General features: G+C 53.7%; 1 protein-coding gene across 1 annotated transcript in view; it reads left to right on the plus strand.

Annotated features, from left to right (window-relative positions):
• ADAMTS7 (ADAM metallopeptidase with thrombospondin type 1 motif 7) overlaps positions 1 to 21,787 on the plus strand; it is a 57,399-nt gene that overhangs the window by 22,633 nt on the left and 12,979 nt on the right. Inside the window, exons 15-22 of the mRNA XM_063142763.1 lie at positions 520 to 764; positions 6,218 to 6,359; positions 14,146 to 14,272; positions 14,811 to 15,024; positions 15,822 to 17,510; positions 17,938 to 18,090; positions 19,112 to 19,285; positions 20,696 to 20,842. Of these exons, the coding sequence (XP_062998833.1) occupies positions 520 to 764; positions 6,218 to 6,359; positions 14,146 to 14,272; positions 14,811 to 15,024; positions 15,822 to 17,510; positions 17,938 to 18,090; positions 19,112 to 19,285; positions 20,696 to 20,842 (2,891 nt within the window). The remainder of the gene's footprint in view (positions 1 to 519; positions 765 to 6,217; positions 6,360 to 14,145; positions 14,273 to 14,810; positions 15,025 to 15,821; positions 17,511 to 17,937; positions 18,091 to 19,111; positions 19,286 to 20,695; positions 20,843 to 21,787) is intronic.

Consider the following 21,787-nt stretch of genomic DNA (forward strand, 5'->3'; position numbering starts at 1 on the left):
GGTTTGCCAGGTTTATTTCTGAGTCGGGGGCCTTTGCACCACGCGTCTCCCTCCTGAGCCACTTTGAGAAATGCCAAATTTGGGAGTTAAATGTGCCATGCCAAGAATAGAAATAGGAAAATGTGGATTGTCTGGAGGAATGGTGGTCGTTGCTTTGAAAAGGAATAGGTTTCAGCAGGAAGCTAGACCTCATGAAAGTTGCTCTATCCTGGTTTACACTGAATATTTTTTTCACTTAACGTGAAATGCAAATATTTGGCTTTTCCTTTGGCAAATTTCTTGATCTGTTCGCATGCTGCTTACAAATCACACCCACCCACCTTTTTCCCTCCACCAAAAAACCGAGTCATGCCAGGCTGTCCCAGTGGCCTTTTTCTTCGTAATGGGCAGCACAGGCATTCTGGGAAAGAGGGCCTTATTCTGGCAATATTCAGAAACAGAGGGCTTGATCCCACTCTGTGGAAAAGAGAACTTCGTCCTCTTACTTGCAACTGACAAGCAGTTCAATCCACTGAATAGGTTATGTTGACGTCGGGCTGATCCCAGCCGGAGCGCGAGAGATTCAGATTGAGGAGATGGCCGAGGCAGAGAACTTCCTGGCCTTGAGGAGTGAAGATCCAGAGAAATACTTCCTGAACGGCGGCTGGACCATCCAGTGGAATGGCGATTACAAGGTGGCCGGGACAACCTTCACCTACGAGAGGACAGGAAACTGGGAGAACCTTACCTCTCCGGGGCCCACAGAGGAGCCTGTGTGGATTCAGGTACTCGAAGGAGGGTTGGCCGTGCTTTGCTTGACAGTGGACAGTGGACAGAGCGCTGGAGTCCTGGGTGCAGGCCAAAGCGTGCGTCTGTGTTAGTTCCCTAGTTGTGAAATGGGCATCTGAGTGACCTGCCACGTGCAGGAAGGTCGAACTCAATTGAGGAACTTAGTGCTTATCGTTCTTTGCATTTATATCTTGCCTTTCTTCTTTGCCGGAACTCAGGGTGGCGTGCTCAGCGGGGGAGGGGTGGTCAAGCCCTTTGGGCCAAAGCTGCTAGGGTGGCGGGGGAGGCGCTCCGCAGGAGCCTCTTGAAGTGCCCCAGGTTGCACTCAGAGCTGGCTTGAGGCTGGACCTGCGCTGCCAGCCGGCTTGTGGTTTTCCTTCCTGAGGTTTTCCCTGGATGTGACCAGGATCCCAGGTTGCCACCATTTCCCCTGACCGAGGCCTTTTGAGAGCTGCACAGGAGACTGAACTCCGGCAAGGGCAAATCCCCTCATCGCTGCCCTTCTTGCAACTTCTCTCTCCAGCTGTAGCTGCCAGGCAAGACTGTGGCGACTCGACAAGGCCGCGAGCCCTGTTGCCGGGCCTTCCTGAATCAACCCTGGCCAGCTTCTCTTTGCCCCAAATGCTAACAGGGTGCTGGGCTGGCAGTTTGGCTTCTTTGGGGCTGACATTGACCTCCCCCAAAGCCCCATGGTTGGTACTGGAGCCGCCCTGAACTTGTCCCCCACCTGGCTTCCCCCGCCCCGCCCCCCCTTAGTCTCTTCGCACACCACCTTACCGCATAAAATCTGTAGAAAGGGAGCTGTAGAAAGGGAAACTTCCCAGCAAGACAACTCTTCCCCCCATGCTGAGGGCCGCGTGGGGGAACTCCGGGGTCAGCGTCCTCCCGGCCACACCTCCGCATCAAGGATGGAGTGAGGGCAGACGGCGGAAGGGCCGTGTTCGCCCTGCTCCATCCTGAAAGGCTAGGGTTAGCCCCCAACTTTTAAAATGCGGGGCTCCTCTGGAAAGCCCCACTATGGCTTTGAGGTGGCTGCTGCACCGTATAATCGATGCAGCACCACCACAGCACCACCTTGGACCTTCCAGAGTGTATAGACAGTCTCTTGCTTTGGCTTCTCCCTGGAGTCGTCCTCTCCGCCTGAGCCACGGGATGGTCAGCTTCCGTGGACACCCCTTTGCCTCTTGTATCTGCAGCGGTGGCGGCTTTGGTTCAGCAGAGTCCCACGCAGCCTGTCTCCCTCTCCAGGGTGGGGATGCAGAGTGAAGCCCCTGGAAGCAGCTGCTCTGGAATGCCTTCTCTGGCTTGTGGGGGTGGGATCGGCTTCGTCCTGCCCAGCTGAAGTGGATCTACTTTGCAGCATTCCTCAAAGAACTGGCTCCAGAGAGGCACCCTTGTTTCCGGAGGGGCCTTTCTGGGCTCTTGCTCTGAGAAGGGATTTGGGAGGGGGAAGAAGGAGCCCTCCTGAAGGATGTCCGGCGTGCAGGCCCCTCTGCTGGGATCTCTGCAGCATGCAAACCAGGACGTTTGCGGAGATGGCCTGACCCGAGCAGCTGGCTTTTTCCAATCTGGGCTTGCATTTTGCAGAAGGGCTTCCTTGGAACGTCATACTGTGCCCCTGCTCTTCCATCTGAGCGTTGGCAGGGGTCGTCTCCAGGGAAGCTTCCAGCGAAGTGAAGACGACCTCACTGCTTGACGAGGGTGTGAACTCGGGCTGCACACAGGTGCTAGTTCTACGGGGACTGAAAAACGGACAGCTGTCTCAAAGCATTCTTGTACCTGAAATGACGGTACCTGGAATTGCGATTCTGCCATTTTACTTGGGAGAAAGGCAGGGTACAAATCAAGTCACAAAAATAAATTAACCGTTGGCCTTCTTCAAAGTGGTGCAATTTGATCTGAGGAAATCTCATTTGCTGCCGTGCCTTGGCCATGTTCTGAGGCAGGATGCAACTCTGTGTGTGTGCGTGTGCGTGTGTGTGTGTGGCTGTTCTGTCGCAAGCAAGCAGGGATCCGCAGGGCCAGACGCGGTTGACGTGGCTGGCAGTCAGATTCCCGACGATGAAGGGAGGCCCTGGAATATGTGTCGCTCCCCATTGTGACAGGCTTCTCAGACTGAAGAGCTGACTTGGATAGGAGGGATTGATAAGGCCTGCTGTGTCCCTCTTGGCCCGTGAGGTCAGCTGACTGTATTCAGTCCAGAACTGCAGCCTAAAGCCTCCCCTGCCGGGCTTGCCCTGGGGCCGGAGGACGCAAGCGGTGAGGCGCCCTGGCTGGAGGCCCGGCCCCTGCCAGCCCCTTGCCTTCCTGGAGGCTGCTGCTAAGCCAGGCGTCTCCGTTTGGCAAAGCTCTTACAGTAAAATGAAATGCAATAGACCGATGTTCAGGAAAGGCCAATGCAAGCCCTCGGTGCCAGTGGGGCCTTTCGTCTGAAGGCAGAAGCATTCCTGGGAGAGCCCCTTGGAGCTAATGGATGCCAGGGTTCCTTATTCTGACAGGGAGGTGTTTGTGCTTCCCGCCCTTTTCCCTTCCAGCCCAGGAATGCTTTCCCAAATGGCCGGGGAGGCCTCCGCACCGTCTTCCAGCTGCTTGTGAGTTCTGCAACAAAGGGACTTGCTTTCAGAGACCCACCAGGCAGGCGAGCTTGCCTCTTCCCACACTGTTCCGCCCGCACACCACCCAGCAGCCTTCCCTCCCTCCCTCCCTCATTGAGACAGTCTTGATGTGTGCTGGGGGTGGGGGGCTTTCAGGACAGGCCTGCTTGCTCTATCTTTGCAGCAGCAGCAGGCTGCGCGTTTCCTGTCCTGCCAGAAAATCAAGCTCCCTCTTTCCCCATCGTTTCAATATCAAAGTGTCAGTGAGCGCTCTGAAGCAAATCAGAGTACAGATAGCGCAGTCGCTCACGCACTCACGCACAGTCTGCAACCAAATTCAGAGCTCACCCCCTTCTCCCCCTCAGGAAAACAGCAGGTCTGTCCATTCTGGCATTTGGTCACTCTCTGCGTTTCCCAAACAGCAACCCAAGGGTGGTACGCGGGTGCCAGGTTGTGGAACTTGGGCGCCCTCCTTCTTTCAGATCTGGGAGGCCCCTCCGGTACTCCCCACTTTCCACCAGATTCTGCTGAAGTTGCTGCTAGCGGCTGGAGTGTCGAAGTAGGGATGGGTGAAAAATTCATTTCAGTTCATTTCTGGCCAGAATTTATCCAATTCGCACCTCCCGTAAAACACGGACCAAAACACACTCTGTGTTCTGATGGCCGTATGTTTTTGAAGCTTGCAATGCAATTCACGCAACAAAAGGTGTGCTTGAAAAACATGCACATTTGAGAAATGCACATGAAAAAAGGTGCACCTATGAGAAATGAGCACAACCACGATGTGCACAAGTAATCTGTACATTTGGGGAAGTGTGCACGGATCCTCTCCCAAAGCTTGCAATCCAGTATGGACATGAGTCAAAATGAGCTTTGAGAAATATGTTTACATTTTCCTGATGCGCACATCGCTACATCAAAAACAGGATGGTTTTACCCAGACACACAACTAATTCATATCCCAAAACAGCTGCTTGTTGACTTGCAACTTTGCACGCGCTCTTGTGGGTTAGAAATGGGACTTTGAATGCCCACCCTGCTGCTGCTTCTGTCGCTGTTTCTGTTGCATTGCAAAAGGAGAGGTTTTGACAAGCAGATGAGTAGCTGAGTGTTAATACCTTTGTTTAGTTAGAAAGAAACATTAGAGAGAGTGTCAAGTTGCTTTCTCCTACTTTTAAAAGATTATCATTTTTCTGTGTCTGTGTCTTGGAACGATTTACACCAGATAATCTCTTGGCAAGCTCCCTGGGATTTGTAACTTAATTGAAAAACCTCTTTTTAAAAAAGTTTGGGATATTCATCAAGAAGGCTTTGGAGCAATGCTCTCTCCTTCATTTCACGAACAACAAGACTTTGGCAATAACGAAAGCTTGTTAAAACTACAAGACTTTTCAAGAGCTGTGCTCCAGTTGACTGATATTTGAGCCGATCTGGAGCAAGTCTGCATTACAGCATCAGCTGTCTACTGTACATTGTAATCATTTTGAAAATATAGTCTGGGACTGTTTAACTGCCATGGCTGCTCCCCACATACAGCCAAGGACTGTGAAGATGCTGAGAAATCCTTTGGCCCCCAAGAGTCACGTGAGCCAAGCAGCTATGAAACTGGTCTAGACTGTAGTGTGTAGACATATCTTCAGTAGCAGAACTTTTCCAGGATTCCCTCATCTGCACACACTGTTTGCCAGCACTGTCAGGTCTGTTTCATCAAATGCCATGAATCTGCTCCTCAACTACAGGCAGGTTCCAGGGCTCAGCTAATTCCCTGCACTGTGTCATAGTCAAATTGGTGCAATGTGACCCTCATTGCTGCATGGAGAGGGCCAGTGCACTGTGGCGTTACACCCCGCAAGTCAGTTCCCTAATGTATGTCTATAATTTGTAAGTCTATTGTGTTTAGAATGTTGACCTGAGTGGGGGGAGATTGAATATCTTAGGAGGGGGGAGGAGGAGGATATAAGGGGATGACTGAGGTGGTAAGGGTGGTGGTGGTGGTGGTTTTTAAAGTACTTTGGTTGGTGGGAGAATTAGAGGCTCAGGGTAAAGAGGGTTGTCTTTTGACTGTAGTGTGCAGATAGTCAGTTGGTGTATATTAAACAATCCTGATAATAAAGAAAGTTCAAGAGTGAAGGTGTGGGAGAAAGGAAAGCGTGTATGAGAAGAGAGAAAGGATTGGATGAGAGGTTTTAACAAGGGTCTGAAAAGTTTTATTATGAAACAAAGTTTGTGAACATTGAAATAAATTTTTATTCAGTTTGTTTTACTACCACAAAAATCCCATGTGTCTCCTTGGCATTTATCGTCTGCAGTTATATACATATAACACCCGTTCTGACATTAATTCACCATCAGCACATATAATTCACAGCGCATTATTTTATTCCTGAAATCATTCCTGTTTAACCCCTTTCTCCACATAGTTGGTAGAAAGGGGGTGTTTGTCCCTCACCTCAGGCTCATAAAGTGGTGGTGCTTAGCTTGCGCAGGGAGTGTCCGTGGACAGGCCTGTGGCCAAGAGCCTGTGTCGTGGCACAGGCACCCCCACTTTTCAGGTTCAGTGGATTTTTTGCTTCCTTTCAATAGATGCAGTGAACCGATTCTTCCTTTCGTTCTTCCTTTTTCTATAATATTCTTACAAGCTTGTGAAACCAGACAAGCAGTTACTTTCCAGACTTGCAGTCCACGTGCAGTTGGTGTCCAAGGATCTCTCCTTTTAGCAGCGCTTCTCTTGGTAGGAGATCATGTTTCCCCAGGTTTCAAACCACATCTGGTTAAACACTTTTCATATAGCGTGGCTGAGTTATATAATAAACTTTCTTCCTCTCAGTTATATAATAAATTTTCTTTCCCCTCAGCTCTTATTCCAGGAGAGGAATCCAGGAATCCGCTATCAATACACCATTCAAAGGGAATCCGATAATGAAAATGAGATCACTCCAGCCGAGTTCTTCTGGCAATACGGGTCCTGGACAAAATGCACAGTCACCTGTGGGACAGGTAACGATGCCTGCCTTCCTATTTGCGTGGGCCATTCCCTTTTCTCAGTTGTTGTGTTAGGAGAAGCAGGAATTGATCAAGAAGAGCAAACATTTTGATTGCGAAACTCCAGGCAGAAGGAGTGAGAGAAGGCCTGCTCCATTAGAATAATCGCCCATCAGGGCCGGCCTCTTAAGAGCCTGGGTGGAAGAGTCCCCAGTTCAGATCTCAGCTGAGTCATGAACTCACGGAGTGGCCTTCCAGGGAGCGTGTGTGTGAAGTCGGAAGAAGCACTACTGAATGCAGACCGTTTGCAAGTGTCACAAACCCAGCAGCAAATCCAGGTGGGGCCTCCCTCTCTCCTCTGCCCTGCGATTAAATGATGCTAATTATGGTAATAAATGAAGATTTGCTATCCCTTGATGATGGCCACAGTGCGCTACTAGATGTGTGGGGTGCAGGCATGGGCATTCTCCCTCTCTAGGCAGTGGCAAGAGCCTTTCCTTTGGGCTGGCTTCAGCGAGAGCTATTGCTGCTTGCCTGAAATGACTTGCGGTGCCAGCCAACTGGGTGCCGCCCAGTTCTACCCTGCACCTCGAAAGCAGGCAGGCAGCGGCGGTGGCTTTATCGGGCTGTGGATGCGGGTGATGCTAATCACATTTGGACTTTGAAGCATTTGCCAGTTTGAATGTTGCGGCCCTGCTGGCTGCCTTTGGATCCTGGCAGTGCGCCTGCCTCCAGGACGCTGATGCTTTGCAGTGCCGTGTATGCGCACGCATGTGTACACATGTACGTTGGTTTGCATGGCCATGTGCAGTCGCCTTTCTTGCTGCCCAGCTGGTCAATGTCGCTTTGAAACCATTCTTTGACGTGCAAAGGTTACTTGCGTTGTCTCGCCCTGGGAAAACTGCGGTAACTGCTAGATGTAATCTCTCAGAGATCAGGGAAAGTTTCTTATTCTGGAGCTGAGTTTATTTAAGAAAGAGATGAGGGACAAATGCACCCATCAAGTCCCTCTTTAGCCTGCTCTCTCCCCTCCCCCCGCTCCCCGCCCTGTTCCAAACTTTCAGCTGGGAAAAGGTAGATTCTCCTCTCCTTGTTGGAATGGGGGAGGGTGCGCAGTAGCATGTATTGCAGGCTGAGTAATCCCGATGGAGGGTGGCCCCAAGGGTGCTTCACGAGGATGCATTTCTCGTGCCATCACCCTGCCTTGCTCATGGAATTTTTCAGGGGTCCAGGTTTTTATTTTTTATTTTTTTATATTTATTACATTTTTATACCGCCCATTAGCCAAAGCTCTCTGGGTGGTTCACAAAAAAATGATGTCTTCTGCTCTTAACCCTCCCGGGTTTTCCCTCTGCTTCTTCCTTCCTTTTTCTTACCACTGAAAATCCATTAAGGAAGAAAAGACGGAAGCACTTCTAACTGGTAGTGCCTGGAGCCGGCCGTCTAGAAGGTGTCATGCTGCCATTCTGTGAATGAGGCAGGGTGACTGCATGCTAGAAGCACCCCGCCCCAAATAGGGTTTTTTGGTGTAGCGCACGGCTCTTCTTGTGTTCTCAAATCCACGTCTTTGTTTCCATCCCGAGAAATGGCAAATGGATCATGCTTCGCGTTCTGCAGGCACATTCTGCTTCCACGGATCCCTGCGAGGACCCAAGCATGAATCCAGCAGTTTGAAGGGAGACGTTACATTGAGCCTGAATAAACTGCAAATGCCGTGATCTTCCCAAGTCACTTCTCGCTGCTGTGCTTCAATGTTGCCTTCCTGCACAGAAAGCCTTCCTTGGGGAGATGTTTTCCCTCCCGCTGCCCTACAGCGGAGACATTCCGCTCTGTTCCGTTGCCGTTTACAGCTCCTCGGAGCCCAGGAGCCTGAGCTGCAGAGGCAGCAAGTGGATGTTTTGGAGGGTCGACGTTTAGTGGCCTGCTATGTGGGCACTCTCGTTTTAACTGCTGGCTATCCCCACTGCCCAGATGTCACTGTGCTTCTCTCTCCTTTCTTTTCTTCTTCCTGTTATTTTTTTATCCCAAGAGAAATGCCCCTTTTTCCTGAAACCTGGTTTTCCCTCCAGCACTCCGCCACAGTATCCCCACTCCAGGTTTCAAAAGGAGTCATCAAGCACCTTTGACGTGACCAAGAGAGCTCCAGATGGGTTCTGCTGTTGCCCTCAAATTGTACTTGGCCCCAATTTGACTGATTCCCACAGCTGGGATGGGGAGGAGGTTTTCCTCTGGGTCTGATCAGCTGCTATTTGGCCTTTCTGTGAAGCATCCAGCTTGGCTCGCTCACACGATTCACCTGAACCTGTCGCTCAGGCATCCACTTTTGCAATACACCAGCCTCTCACTTTGAACGTGGTGTGGCGTGGGTGGTGTGGATGGACCTGGGGTGGGAGCACGATTTCCCCCCTGCCCTCCAAGGAGCTCTCACAAGCACGTGAGATACCGGCAAGGTAGAAAGGGCCGTCCCTGGGCCCTGAAAGAGAACTGTCCAAAAGCAGCCGGGCCCTGACGGGTGTCCCCTACAGCATCACGGCCGGGCTGCTGGCGTTGAGAGCAGCCACTCAGACCCTTTGTGGCTTCCAGGTGTTCTGAATGGTTTTCTACGGCCTTTGAGAGGGCGTTTTCCCGCATGTGCTGGGTCTGGGAAAGCAGCAGGGACAGCAATGGCCTGGATGAGCAGAAAGTGTCGCCGTCCACTCCATGGCTGTGCCGTCGCTGGCCGAGGAAGGGAGCTCTGTGATGATTTCTTTGTTCACTGGGTTGGGAGAGAACGTTTGCCGGCCAGCAGCATTTTGGTTCCTTGCCAGAGAGGACAGCTGCCAGAAGTATATTTGATCCTGGCTCGGAGCCTGCCTGGTGGGAGTTGTCCAACATACATGCTGGCAGCTGCAGGACTCCCAGGAGACGGTGCGCATTGCCCCTTAGCGGCCCAGCCGCCGGCCACCAAGGGCCTTGCCTGGCTCTAAGGCCAGTGTGTGGAAGGAATGGGGAGGCAGCCGTCCTTTGCCAGGTCAGGCTCTAGAGCAAAGTGTTTAATGCTTCTTGGGGGGTTAGGAATGGCCCCGGGGCGGGCGGGTCTCTATTCAGTGACACAAGGCACCGCAGGAGCCAGGGGCAGGATGGCTGGTTGGCGGAACGTGGGCAGGGCATTGGCAGGCTCCCAAGGAGGGCCGGAGAGCCACACTCAGCTGCTGCTGACTGCTGGGCCATGGCGGACGGTCAGCAGCTCAATGCGTAACATCCCCACCTTCATTGGGTGCCACCTGCAGGGATCTTCACGGCACCTCTGAACGTGGCATGTTTTACCTTACCCTGAGTTGGCAGGAACCCACGAAAGTGTGCAGGCAGGCGCGACCCCCCTTTGCAGACTCCCTTGAGAATCAGCCCCACTGAGTTTAGCGGGACTTGTGTGCGATAAACCGGCATACAGATCAGACTAAATGTCCTGTATGGGAAGGCTGCTTTGGTCCCCCCAGAGGAAGGTTGGAAGGCGCTGCTCCCCTGCTAGGCACAGCAGCAGGAGGGGGTTGTTGGCTTTTCCAGCATGGGGAGGGTTACTGCTTTCATCCGTGTCAGCCTTTATATCCCATTTTCCTATACGGAGAGCAGTTAAGTAAGGCTGGCACCAGAACACAAGCTGGAAGACTTGCAGTGTGGCTCTGAGATGAAATAATCTTAACCACTTGCAAGGAGGAGAATCCCGGAACATTGTGAGTGAAGGGCGGGGGGCGGGGGGGGGGGCAGCTGCTGACAAACTGGAGTGACATCTGGTTGGAGGAAGACCAGCTGGGCTTGTGCTGCTGGGTCTCCAGAGAGGCCCCAGGTGGGCGGGCAGGACTTTTGCTTCCCCCTCATGCCCGGCCGCCCTTCTGCAGTTCCCATTTGGAATCCTTGCCTACAACTTGTCAGTTTTCGTTCCAGAACTGTGTGCCAGAACTGTCCGAAAGCTGCAGGTGATGCCAACTGTTTTATTCCAGGGAAGAATGCCAGAGAACAGGCGGAAGCCACCTCCACCTCCAGTGTTAGTTCCTCTGTTTCAGCACACACATACACACATACTGGGTCCCAGAATACCCTCCTCCCCCCACCCCAATGTTTGAAAAGGATCCATGCCAGAGAGAGGCCAAATGTTTCCTCTGCCAGGTCCAGTTCTCAGCCCGGTTCAAGGAGCTCCAATCCGTCGGCCGGCCGGCCAACTGGCCAGCCCTTGATTACCTGCTTCTGCTTCTTTTCCTACTAACGCTTCACATTACCTTGAACTTTGAAACAATAGTAGTTTTAAAAAGAGAAGCCCCCCCCACATGGGCTTGTGTGTCCCCCCCCATCCCCGTCCCCCCACTTGTTGCATCAGAGGAGCGAGCAGGCCCAGGAGCAGGCCCAGGAGCAGGCCCAGGAGGGCTGCGTTTCCCTTTCTTGCAATCTGGGTCTTGGCTTCAGGCCAGGAAAGGCTCGGAGTAAATGGTGTCAGACAAAACTGGTGAACGTCCAAAATAACCCAATGTGAAAAGAAACAAAGTCTCAAGATGTTGGGGAGGGTGGGGGTGGGGGTGGGGGTTGGTTCTATTCCTAGCAACAGCCCAAAACTAAAAATCTTTTTTAAACAACTAGAGACTCTTTTTTCGTCAGAGTAAACAAGGAAAATGACTTCCAGTTCACTGCCACCTCTCCCAGCTGCTGCTTTTAGCCTTTGCAGCCGTTCCGTGTTTTGATGCTGCTGCTGCTAATGTGAGGCAGCCGAGGCGGCTCCTCTGCGGCATTGTCCGAGGCATCGCTGGCCAACCGGCCCAAGAAGGAAGCAGGTCATCGGTTGCTGATCCTCCTTCCCCCCAGAAGCTTCCGCTCTAAAGCTCTCAAGGTTAGCAGGCGGTTAATCGTCCCGTTGTGTCCAAACAATAGTGCTAAAATAGCTTCAGAGGCCTGAAGACACCCATCCTGCCATCTGAGCAGGGCTGGGGCGGGCGCCTCTCTCCCTCCTGAAGCACAGAGGACGGACGGACGGACCCGCGTGGCGTCCCACACCCTGAGGCTGGAAGGAAGGAAGGAATCACAAAGCAAGAGCTTTGGACAACTCGGTCTCAACCCCCGCTCGAATGCACGTGGGCCATCCCGCTTCAGAGGTCCACGCGCATTGGGGATCTCCCCCACATGTGGCTGCCTTGTTCACTCCCAGTGGGGGCACAGATTTGGGGTTGCAAAGCGACGTGCAGGTGCTGGATCTGCTTCCTCTCTTGAAAAGAATCAAGAAGCGATTGTGGGCGGGGTGGTGGAGTCCGTGCACAAGTGGAGGTGCTAGATTTGGGCAAGAGCATCACTCAGTGTCCCAGAGCCGCTGCCTAAAAATCCCAAACCCAGAGAGGGCACCATTTTCCCACTGTCTCCCCACAGACTCTCCCACCCACCCCCACCCCACTAGAGACACAGAGGAGGGGCGCTGCCCTGCAGTGCCGGTGCAGCAGTGGCTGGAGGCTGCCCAAGCAGCGCCCTCGCCTGTCCCCCGCCGTTCTTGGCCAGGCTCAAGCCACTCCAGGTCCCTGTCCAGAAGACGTTGGTGCCACCCCTGCCACCCCATGAAGCTGGGAACAGGGGAGGGCTCCCAGGCGGTTTTAATGGACATAGGAAAGCAGGGGGTTTAGCCCTGCTCCTCGGGAGGACAGCTGCCGCCGCCTCTACCCCCTCCCGACTTGGATGTCTTCTGTTGAAATTTCCTGACAGGTGATCGGGGTGGGGGGGGCATCCCTGCCCAGGGATGCCAGTCAGTTGTCTTCCCTGTTCGCTTTCTGAAGGCGGCTCAAGGCTATTTTATTGCAGAGGAACCTCTCTGGGCGGATTGGGGTTTTTGCTAGACGTTACATGGTCATTCTTTGGCCTTGTTTTCTGATGCGGTTTTAATCGGGTTTTCTGTTTTTATAGTTCTTCTTTATTATGGTCTTATTGTTGATTTTTGTATTGCAAACAGACCAGGGAACCTGTGCAGTGTAGTGTCCAGAGGATCAGGTTATGACTGAGTTCAGTTCCCCCACTCAGCCATGAAGTTAATTAGTTGACTTGGAGCCACTCAACGACTAGCAGCTTAACCTACCTGCCAGGGTTGTTGTGAAGGTAAAACGTGCAGGGGACTGTGTTCAACCCGCGGACCTCTGCAGAGGAAGAGCAGGCTGGAAACGTAATGTACTGTTGGAATGGTGGATACTGCAGATCAATCCACTTGAGTTAGGAAGTTGGTTGGGTGGCTGTTCTCCTTCTCCCTCCCTCTTCTTCCACCCCATTCCAACCGCTTCACGCAGCCCTTTTGCTCCTGGCTGGCCTAGGAAACAGGCACGGCGCTGCCCCCTGCCCCGTGGGGCTGCCCATGTGGGCCTTTCCGCTGCTCTGAGCGCTCCCTGCTGTTGGCGCTCCTGAGGGGCTCGCCGTGTTTTGGAGCGTTGACTTGCCATCGGCTGCCAGGGGATCTGCTTCCAGGATCCTTTCCCTGCCCAGAGAGGGTCTCGTGCACAGACTGGGAGAGCAGCCCTCGGACTGGCTGAGTTGCTCCAGGCACAGTGGGGCTCATGCCGGGGGTGGGTCGGTGGGTGGGGAAAACGGCGGCCTGGCCCAGCCCAAAACTCGCTCCCTGGCAGTCCTGTTAATGCTCACCCAGCCTTGGGAGTCGGCGTCACAAATAAAGCACAGAAACAGATGAATAACTTGCTGCTTTTATTTTTCCAAACTTTTAAATCCAGGATTGCAACAGGGTTTGGGCCTGCAGTTGGGATGTCCTTAATTCTTTCATGGCTGGGGGAGCTCAGGGGTTAAGGGAACAAGGTGGCCCCGTCAGCCTCCGAAACGCAGCAACGAGGCCCTGGGGGGTTTCGAGGGCTCTAGCCGAGGGGATGGAATTTCCTCCTCCCACACAGCAGAAGTATGATGACGCACTGCAGCAGCAGCCCAGCTCCTTGAGACAATCTGAAACCGGCGCTGGGTGCGGGAGCTGCTTCACCAAGGGGAGAGGGCAGCAGACAAAGAGGTCTCTTGTTGGCTGTGTGGCGATCCGTGCGCTCTGTGCGCGTCTTGGCCTGCTGCAGTTTCAACCTGATGTGCGCTGACCCCAACAGGGCCCCCAATGGCTGCCTTCGGTGGTTGCTTAATTACAACATTCCAGGCCCCTCTTTCTCCTGCTGCCCCCTCTCCTGAACCGACTGGGCTGGGGGGGAGGGGGGCAGGCTGCTCCGAACAGCTGTTCGCGGGTGCAGTGCCCAGTCCTTCAGGAGGCGATGCTTTGGAAGGTGAAGTCTTCTGCAGGCCTTGATCTCTAGATTGCTCCGAACGGAGCCTTGCATGGGGCAGTCGGCTGTACCAACAGCCTGTTGGAGGGAGGGGTGAGTGCTAAGTCCTAGCAAGGGGTGGGGCCATAGCTCCGTGGTGGAGCACTCGCTTGCATGCAGCTTCACTCCACAGCATTCCCTGCTGGAGCTCAGAAAACTCCTGCGAGCCGTTGCCAGATGCAGGTGGACCCATAGCCTGAATGACTAACAGGCAGTTTCCCACGTTCCTTTGCTCCTTCTGGGTACCCAGGGTGTGTGTCCCACGTGGCCTTAGTCACCAGCTGCCACCACTCATGCATGAAGATACGTGGGTTTTCAAAGACAAGGAGCCCCTGTTGTCTCAGTGTATAAGGAGTTGGGCCCCCGTTGTTACTCCCGCTGTTACTCCCAACCACACAAGACCCATGTGCCACCTGCACCCTTGCTTCTTGGCAGCCCAGCGCGTGGCTGTGCCCATGGAGGGAGGGTGGTTGATGGTCCGCCCCGGCTTCTGTCCTCAGGGGTTCAGAGGCAGAGCGTGCGCTGCGTCGAGAAGGTGGCTGGCGCTGTGGAGGAGCTGTACTGCGAGGCGCTCAGCCGGCCTGACGACAAGCAGAGGAGCTGCAGCGAGGAGCCGTGTCCAGCCAGGTCAGCCCCTGACTCTCTGGGTGTTTGCTGTTGCCTGCCACCAGGCTGCCACGGGGGAGGCTGCCTTAGGAAAGGGCCCGCCCTGCTCACCAGGAGGAGAGCCAGCAGGGGCTCTTCGCGCGAGAAGCTTGGCAGGGGTTGTGGGGTCTCTGCTTCCTCGGAAGCCCTGCACGCAGCAGGCCCAGGCGCCATCTCCAGGGACATGAAGTGGGAGGGCAGGGGTCTAACTCGTGGGCCTTGGAGCAGTGCCATGGGCATTACAGGGGGGGCAGGACCTCAACCCTGGGGCCAAACCTGGTCCTCCACGTGGGGGGTGATGGCCACACCCCTTCCCGAGCCCCCTCCCCTTTCCCCAACCACTAACTGTTTGCCCTCAGCCCTGACCACCACGGCCTCCGAAATCTTCTCCAGAATGGAATTTGGCCCTTGGACTCCAAGGCCTCCCTCCCTCCCTCCCTCCCGCAAAGGGCCCTTTTGTGGCGTTCCGAGTGCCAAATCCCCGGCCCTTTGACCCTTTCCCTCCTGCTGTGCCCTTCAGGTGGTGGACTGGCGAGTGGCAGGCGTGCACGGCCACTTGTGGCGACACGGGGCTGATGAAGAGACCCGTCCTCTGCATTCAGAGCGTGGCCCTGGACGAGCAGCAGGCCCTGCCGCCCAGCCGGTGCCACCATCTCCCCAAGCTGGACGCCACCGCCCCCTGCAACCGAGAGCACCTCTGCCCGGCTCGGTGGGCCACGGGCAACTGGTCTGAGGTGAGAGAACCCACGGGTCAAAGTCCTGAGCACCTCCGGGCTTTAGGAGGCAAGAGGTCACCGCAGGTGGGGGCCCGGTAGTTTTCTGCTGCATAAACAGCAGCTGGCCTCCAGGCGTTGCGTTAGCCGTGGATGCTGGCGGGTGCTTCCAAATGGGAATGTCGTGGCGAACGAGGCCCACTGAAGGCCCAGGCGGGGGCGGAGGGGGAGCCGGAGGCGGAGGGGGGCTGCCCTGCATCTCTTGCCCTTGGGCCCCCCGGGGCCACAGCATTATCGCTGGACGCCTGCAGTCAGCCAAAACACACTGTTCACGTGACAGGCAGGGCTCTGCGTTCTCGGGTGGAACGAAGGCAGTGGAACTCTTGCCGCTGTGTGGGTTGCTTTGACACCAGATAAAGGTCAGAGAATCTCTCCTCTGCCGTCCCTCAGCAAATGTGCTTCTTGTGCGTGGTTTCTTCCAGTTAGCACATCCACACCATTCTCCTCCCTCAGCTAGGAATTTCTCTCCGCTAAAGGCATGGCTCAGTGGAAACGGCCAGCTAACTCCGTGTTTGCCCCTGCTCCCTCCCCCTCCCGCCCTCGTCCCCGTCTCTCTCAATTTGTCAGGCAGGCCAAGAATGATGTGAAACGTGAGAGTGATGGTGAGGGGTTAGAGCTGGGCTGGGCTGGGGGAGGGGGAGGGCCAAACAGCCTTGAACGGTGGTCTTCCCTGGTCTTCCCTTCGCCTGGACACACACAGCCATTCGGGGCTGTCTACCGACCTCCCGCTCACTCAGTCTTCTGCCTTGTCTTTCCAGTGTTCGGTGACGTGTGGGAGTGGGACGCAACAGCGCCCGGTTTACTGCCCCAATGATACCAAAGCCAGCTGTGATCCGGGGCAAAGGCCCGTGTCTGAAACGGCCTGTACGTTGCCGCCCTGCTGGAATAGGGCAGAGGCCGCCGTCCCTGACTGGTCTGGCAGCGGTTCTTCCAGCCGTGAGCTGTTTAATGAAATCAATTTCATTCCAGGCCATCACATCCCCAAGTTTAGTCCTTCCGTGCCCAAATCCAAAGACCTCAATGACATAACAGAGGAAGATTTTTCACCCGGTAACAACGAAAAGGGAAATGTGTTTGTGGATGACTTTTACTACGATTATAATTTCATCAACTTCCATGAAGATCTGTCATATGACCCAGTCGACAGGGGGGGAGAGGATTTGAAGCCAGATGTTGGGGTGACAACTGCGGACAACATGAAGAAGGATTCTGAAGGAACGCATCCCAGTTTTCTCCCAGCTATAAACCTAGAGGACAGAATGAAAAAAGAAAGCACAAAATCTCCAGCTAGTGGGCACAATAATGACGAGGAAACTAATAAGGGTCAAGAGAGTAACACTGTGGTTGATTTGTATGATTCTGGTGATACCACAGTTGCCATCCCAACCACCTCCACCATTGCAGTCAAAGAGAAGAACATCCCGCCATCACCTCTGGAAGATCATCTGTCCACCACCACAGCAGCAGCAACAGGCTCTTCTCCAGCTAGCAGCAGTCATCTTGCTAATACTCGAGAAAACCCTTTTACAAACAGACCTTTGGAGGAGAACATGGCGGTCACAACTCATTCCTCCAACTTTCCTTACTCACCCATTCTAACTCCAACGACACCTTCTCACCAGGACAGCCACGGTCAGGGAAGCAAGTCTGGTGCTCCTAGCAGGAGGATGCAAGACCCCCAAAGTTCAACCTTTCCTGATCACGGTGTTCACAAAGGCAATGGCTTGTGGGACATGGCAGAGGAAGGCAATGGGGAGCCCAGGCACGCAGGCCGGGCCTTTCCTAACGGTGAAGGTGACCCAGGGATTGCTCACAGAATTAAAGACATCCAGTTGAACACAGTCACAACAGCAGCTGCTAGAACAACCAGGCCAGCTGGCCCCCTTGCCCATCGGTCAACTCATTCTACTGGAGCCACTCCTGATCTTTCCACACAAAATGGCAGGGGCCCAGATTACACTGTGAGTTCACCCAATGTGGAAACTGACAAGAGTCATGCAGAAGATGCGCATAACCACCGGCACAGTCCCCGCAAGGGTGCCCTTCCACCGGTGGTCTCCTCCCCCTCCTCTGCCTATGACTTATCCTCCCTTGCATCTCACACTCCAGACCCGTGGGGGCTGCAGTTGTCCGTTGAGCCAACCTGGTTCGAGCAGGGCCCGGCCTTCCCCAACACTTCCCCTTCGATGCCGGCTGTACCAAGAGCTAGTGAGGGGATCACAAAGCTTGTCTCTTCCACTGGGGACCAAGGACCTTTCAGGGGCAGAAAAGAGAGCTTGCCCGGTGGAGTTCGCTGGACATTTGGCAATCGCAACGGAGGCCTCGGGCCCAGCCTCATAACTGCAAAGCACCAGGAAGTGGAGAAGAGCAAGGCGCCCTCCGTGATGCCTTCCGTGCTGCTGGCCGCTGTTGTCAATGCCAGCTGGGAAACTGGAAACTGGAGTGAGGCAAGTTCCGCGGGGAGCCAGGGCTGCCCCGACTGCAGTTCTCTGTCTGGCAGGCCTGCTACTGTGCAGCAGCAGAGCGGTGCTTTTACCCCTCAGGACGTGGGGCTCCTCCTGGTCTTGGCTCATCTGGAGCTCTTGGCTCTACGAGCACCTTAAGGGTCCAGAGGAGGTGGATTAATTTAGGGGGTGCAGATGTCTAATGGATCTGGTCTTGTCTCTGGGGGCTGGACCTGGTGTCCTTTGAGCCCCTGGCTGGCAGGGATTCTGAGAGGCAGTGTGAGAAGGCTGAGGAGCTTCAAGGGGTGGCAGGTGGGGGCAGAAGGCGGAGGCATCAGCTGGGGCCTTACATGCTTCCCACCGGGGCAGAGCTGGGCTCCACTCATGGAACTGAGCAGGGCGGGGGGTTCATGGTTCCTTTTTGTTCTAGTGCTCCACCACCTGTGGCCTTGGTGCCCTTTGGAGGACAGTGCGCTGCAGCACGGGAATGGCGGAAGACTGTAGCCCTGCCAGGAAGCCTGTTCCTGCTCGAAGGTGTTACCTGAGGCCATGCTCCACCTGGCACGTTGGAAACTGGAGTAAGGTAGGCCAACCTAAACCAAGTTGAAGCCCTTCGTGGAGGAGGCCTTTGGGCCTCATCTCTCCCAATGATTTCCTTCCCCTTCTCACGTTCCCATGCCAAGTTAGCCTGGCAGCCCATCTAGGTTTCCCCCCAGGGTTGAAGAGTAGCCAGAGCTTTCATTGCCCTCATATCTGATGAAACCTCCCCCCTTGCATTTCAAAAGCAGAAGTTGTGTTTCTTGGCTGCCTGGTTGAGGAGGAGATCGCTTTGAAAACTTACCATCCAAGGTTTGGGGCAGGTTCTGCTGATCAACCCCTGCAGTCTTCTTATGCAGAAAGCTGCACGGCTTGTTGGCGTTCCTTCCTGCCATTCAGTCACATCTTTCCACCCCCTCTCAGCCAATGCAGTCCTCGCCTCATGTCGGTTTCCGAACAGACATTTTGCACACAAAGGTCCCTGATTCATTCCCTGGCATTGGTAAGGGAGCAGCACTGGAAAAGTCATCCATGCCCTTGGAGATTGGTTTCCGGTCAGGACCAGCGCTGTACCAGGCTGGATGGCCTCTTTTGACGTGTGGGGCAAGGCAGCTGCTTCCACTGAAATTTGGACTACTGAGTCCAGGTCTGTGCACCACATTTTAAGGACGACATTGACACACTGGAGCATGTCCAGAGGAGGATGTCCAGGGTGGTGGTGGGTCTGGAAGGAGGAACTTCCTAATGATATGAGCTGCTTGACAGTGGAGCAGGCTGCCTCAGGAAGCGGTGGGCTCTCCTTGGCTGGAGCTGTTTAAGCAGAAGCTTAAGGATGCGGTAGCTGCATCCTCCCCTGAGCAGGGAGTTAGATGCCCTCCAGGGTCCTTCCCCACACTCTGATAGTGTCAGGGTCCCAAAATGTAGTGGAATTAACACCGCCAAGTCAGGTAGCAGCAGTAACAAAATGGCTCCTGTTGAAAGTGGCCAGGCTGCTTCCTAATCTCCATCCAACTGACAGAGCTGATCGCCCGGCTGTCACTTTGCTGCTTGCATTTTTTGTTACCCAGTGCTCCAAGACCTGTGGAGGCGGAGTGAAGTTCCGGGACCTGCACTGCATTGACACGCGGGACCAGCGTCCCCTTCGCCCCTTTCACTGCCAGGCTGTCCTGTACAAGCCACCGACGCAGATGCCGTGCCAAACCAAGTTGTGCCTCAGCTGGTACACATCTGCCTGGAGAGAGGTGAGCAGTTGGCCATGAGCCCCACCCAGAGCCCCCTAGTGCTGGGGTGGGGGTGGGGGAGGGGTCTGCCCTACTCGTCAGTCTTTCCCCACATCCCTGGGGGCGGGGGGGGGAATCACTTTTCTTGCTAGTTCTAACCCAAGCATGGGCAGGTTGCACCATGTGGCCTGGAGTTCTGCTTTCTGCAGCTTTCATTCACTTTTACTGTCATACTGAATGAAAAGCAACTCTGTACCTATTCCATACTGTACTGTTTACAGTGTTCTAAAATAGACCTTTAAAAGGGCCCTTTAATCTGGGCGTCCTGTGCCTAGTTTGCAGTCAAAACGGTGAATTAAGAAACCCTTGACAAGTCTTGTTCAACCTGAGCAGCTAAGGTCTGCTTGCAAGATCTTAGCGCTCCGTTATTTAGCAGCGAAGGTTACATAAAATTCTGCAACAGATCTGAGCTGTCGTATGGAGTTCTAGCCCTTCTCCAGTTTGCTGAGTCTGTCCCTGGGGACTGATGGGCCGGATGAGTTCCTGATTTCCCCCAGGGAGTTTCCCATTGGCTTGACTGGCACCCAGGCAGTTCAGTCCGGGGAATACAAGGATAACCTGAGCAGTGGACACGGAATGCAGGCCTGCTGGTGCTCTGCCATGGGGGTGTTTTATTTATTTTATTTCATTTATGAATAATTACAGTTCTGTGCCACCCATTAACCATAGGTCTCTTGGTGGTTTACAAAATAGTAAAATATAATATAGACCCCTAAATTTAAAACAGAATGAAATCAAAGTAATATGCAAGTTAAAAGCCAGCAACAGTGTGAAGTTCGTAACGAAGCATTGTGGACAACAGCTGCTGCCTGTTCTCTTTCTGTTTGGCTCTGATATTAGTAGCATTTAAGCACCAAGTTAAAATGCTTAATCTCCCGTGCATTTGATACAGGAGGATGCCATTTTACACTGGATTGTATGATGTTGTGGATTGAAAACTGATTCCAGAAATACCCAGCTCAGCTCACTGGCAGATGTGCCTTAATGGCCAAAAAACCTAGCCAGAGCACCACCAACCACATCAAGAGATGCAGGAGGGGAGGGGGGGGAAGCGGCCTGAAAATTGGGTTGTTTTTCCCACCCAAAGTGGGGAACTAGTAGGTTTGCAGATGTTACAGTCTGTGTGGCTAGTTTCTGGATTTGAGTGCAGAGATGTCCCAGGCAGAAGGCCGCTGCGCCCAACACGAATTGCTGGCTGCTGCAGCACTGACATGCCCAGCGTGAAGCCCACAGAGAACCGCTATGTAGTGACTCCACTGTAGGTTTGGCTGCTAGGCTCAGAGCTAGCACATGCCGCGCCTCAAGGGGGTTGGGATGGCTTCCTTCCAGATGATTCTGAGCTGCTTTAATGGCCTGCCTCTTCCTGGTTAGTGCTCTGAGCTGTGTGGAGGAGGAGAACAAGAGCGTCTGGTTACCTGCCCAGAATTTGGAAGATGCGATGAAGCCGTACAACCGAACAACATGAGGTCTTGCAACATCCACCCCTGCACCAAGTGGACAGTGGGGTCCTGGGGGCAGGTAAGCAAACCTGTTGGAGGCTGTGTCTTCACAGGTGATTTGCTGCAGAGTGGGAGCGTTTTGAGGTTGTCTGGGGCACATGGCATCGTGGACCATCCACGGTCATGCCAGAGCTCACCTTGGGAAGACCCACAGTTTTGCAGAGTACTTTTACTACATCTTTTCTTTACCTCGACTCCCATGCGGTTCAGCAGCTGTGTGTCGTATTCCTCCGCCTTACAGTCGGCATGATAAGCATTCCCTGGGGGTGTCCTTCACCTGGCCATGACCTTGGTGAGCTAGGTCAAGGGCTGATTCCCAGCTGTTTTTGGCCACCATTTTGCAGTGGGGTATGGCACTGTCAGAGCTATCTCTACCTCCCCGCCCCCTTGCCTGTTTTCTCACCACTGTCGCTTTGCCATTCATTACGTTGTTATCTACCTCTGTCTTCTACTCTTCCGATGACTGTTGTTGTTTCTAATGGCTTTGTGGCCACATTGTAAAGTGGTGATGATACTCCTCCAGTTTACTGGATCTCAGCTCAGCATTTCTAAACAACCGCTGAGGGCCACTGCTTCGATTTAGTGTTAAATCGCCATTGCGCACCATAGGAATCACGCTAGTTTGCAGTTCTCCCCTCAGACGTAGCCCCTCCCAGTATCGGAGCAGATTTCCCCAAAGAGCAATTTTGTTACATGATTACATCATCATTGCATCGTTACATCATTACTGTGCAACATAGGAATAGCGCAAAAATGCTGCATTGGGTTTAACGCGACGTCAAATACTGCTGCTGCTGGTTTGACTCGATCATTCAGGATCTCGCATTTCCCTTTTCCACCAAAGGATGTGAAGAAGATATATTGATGTGTGGATCTATCACCATATAGATAGTTCACTGTCTAGATATATCAATTTACAGATATATCGACATCTTGCTAATTACAGGGAAGGGTTCTTGGGATA

The sequence above is a fragment of the Elgaria multicarinata genome, chromosome 16, assembly GCF_023053635.1.
Source record: "Elgaria multicarinata webbii isolate HBS135686 ecotype San Diego chromosome 16, rElgMul1.1.pri, whole genome shotgun sequence".
NCBI lineage: Eukaryota > Metazoa > Chordata > Lepidosauria > Squamata > Anguidae > Elgaria > Elgaria multicarinata.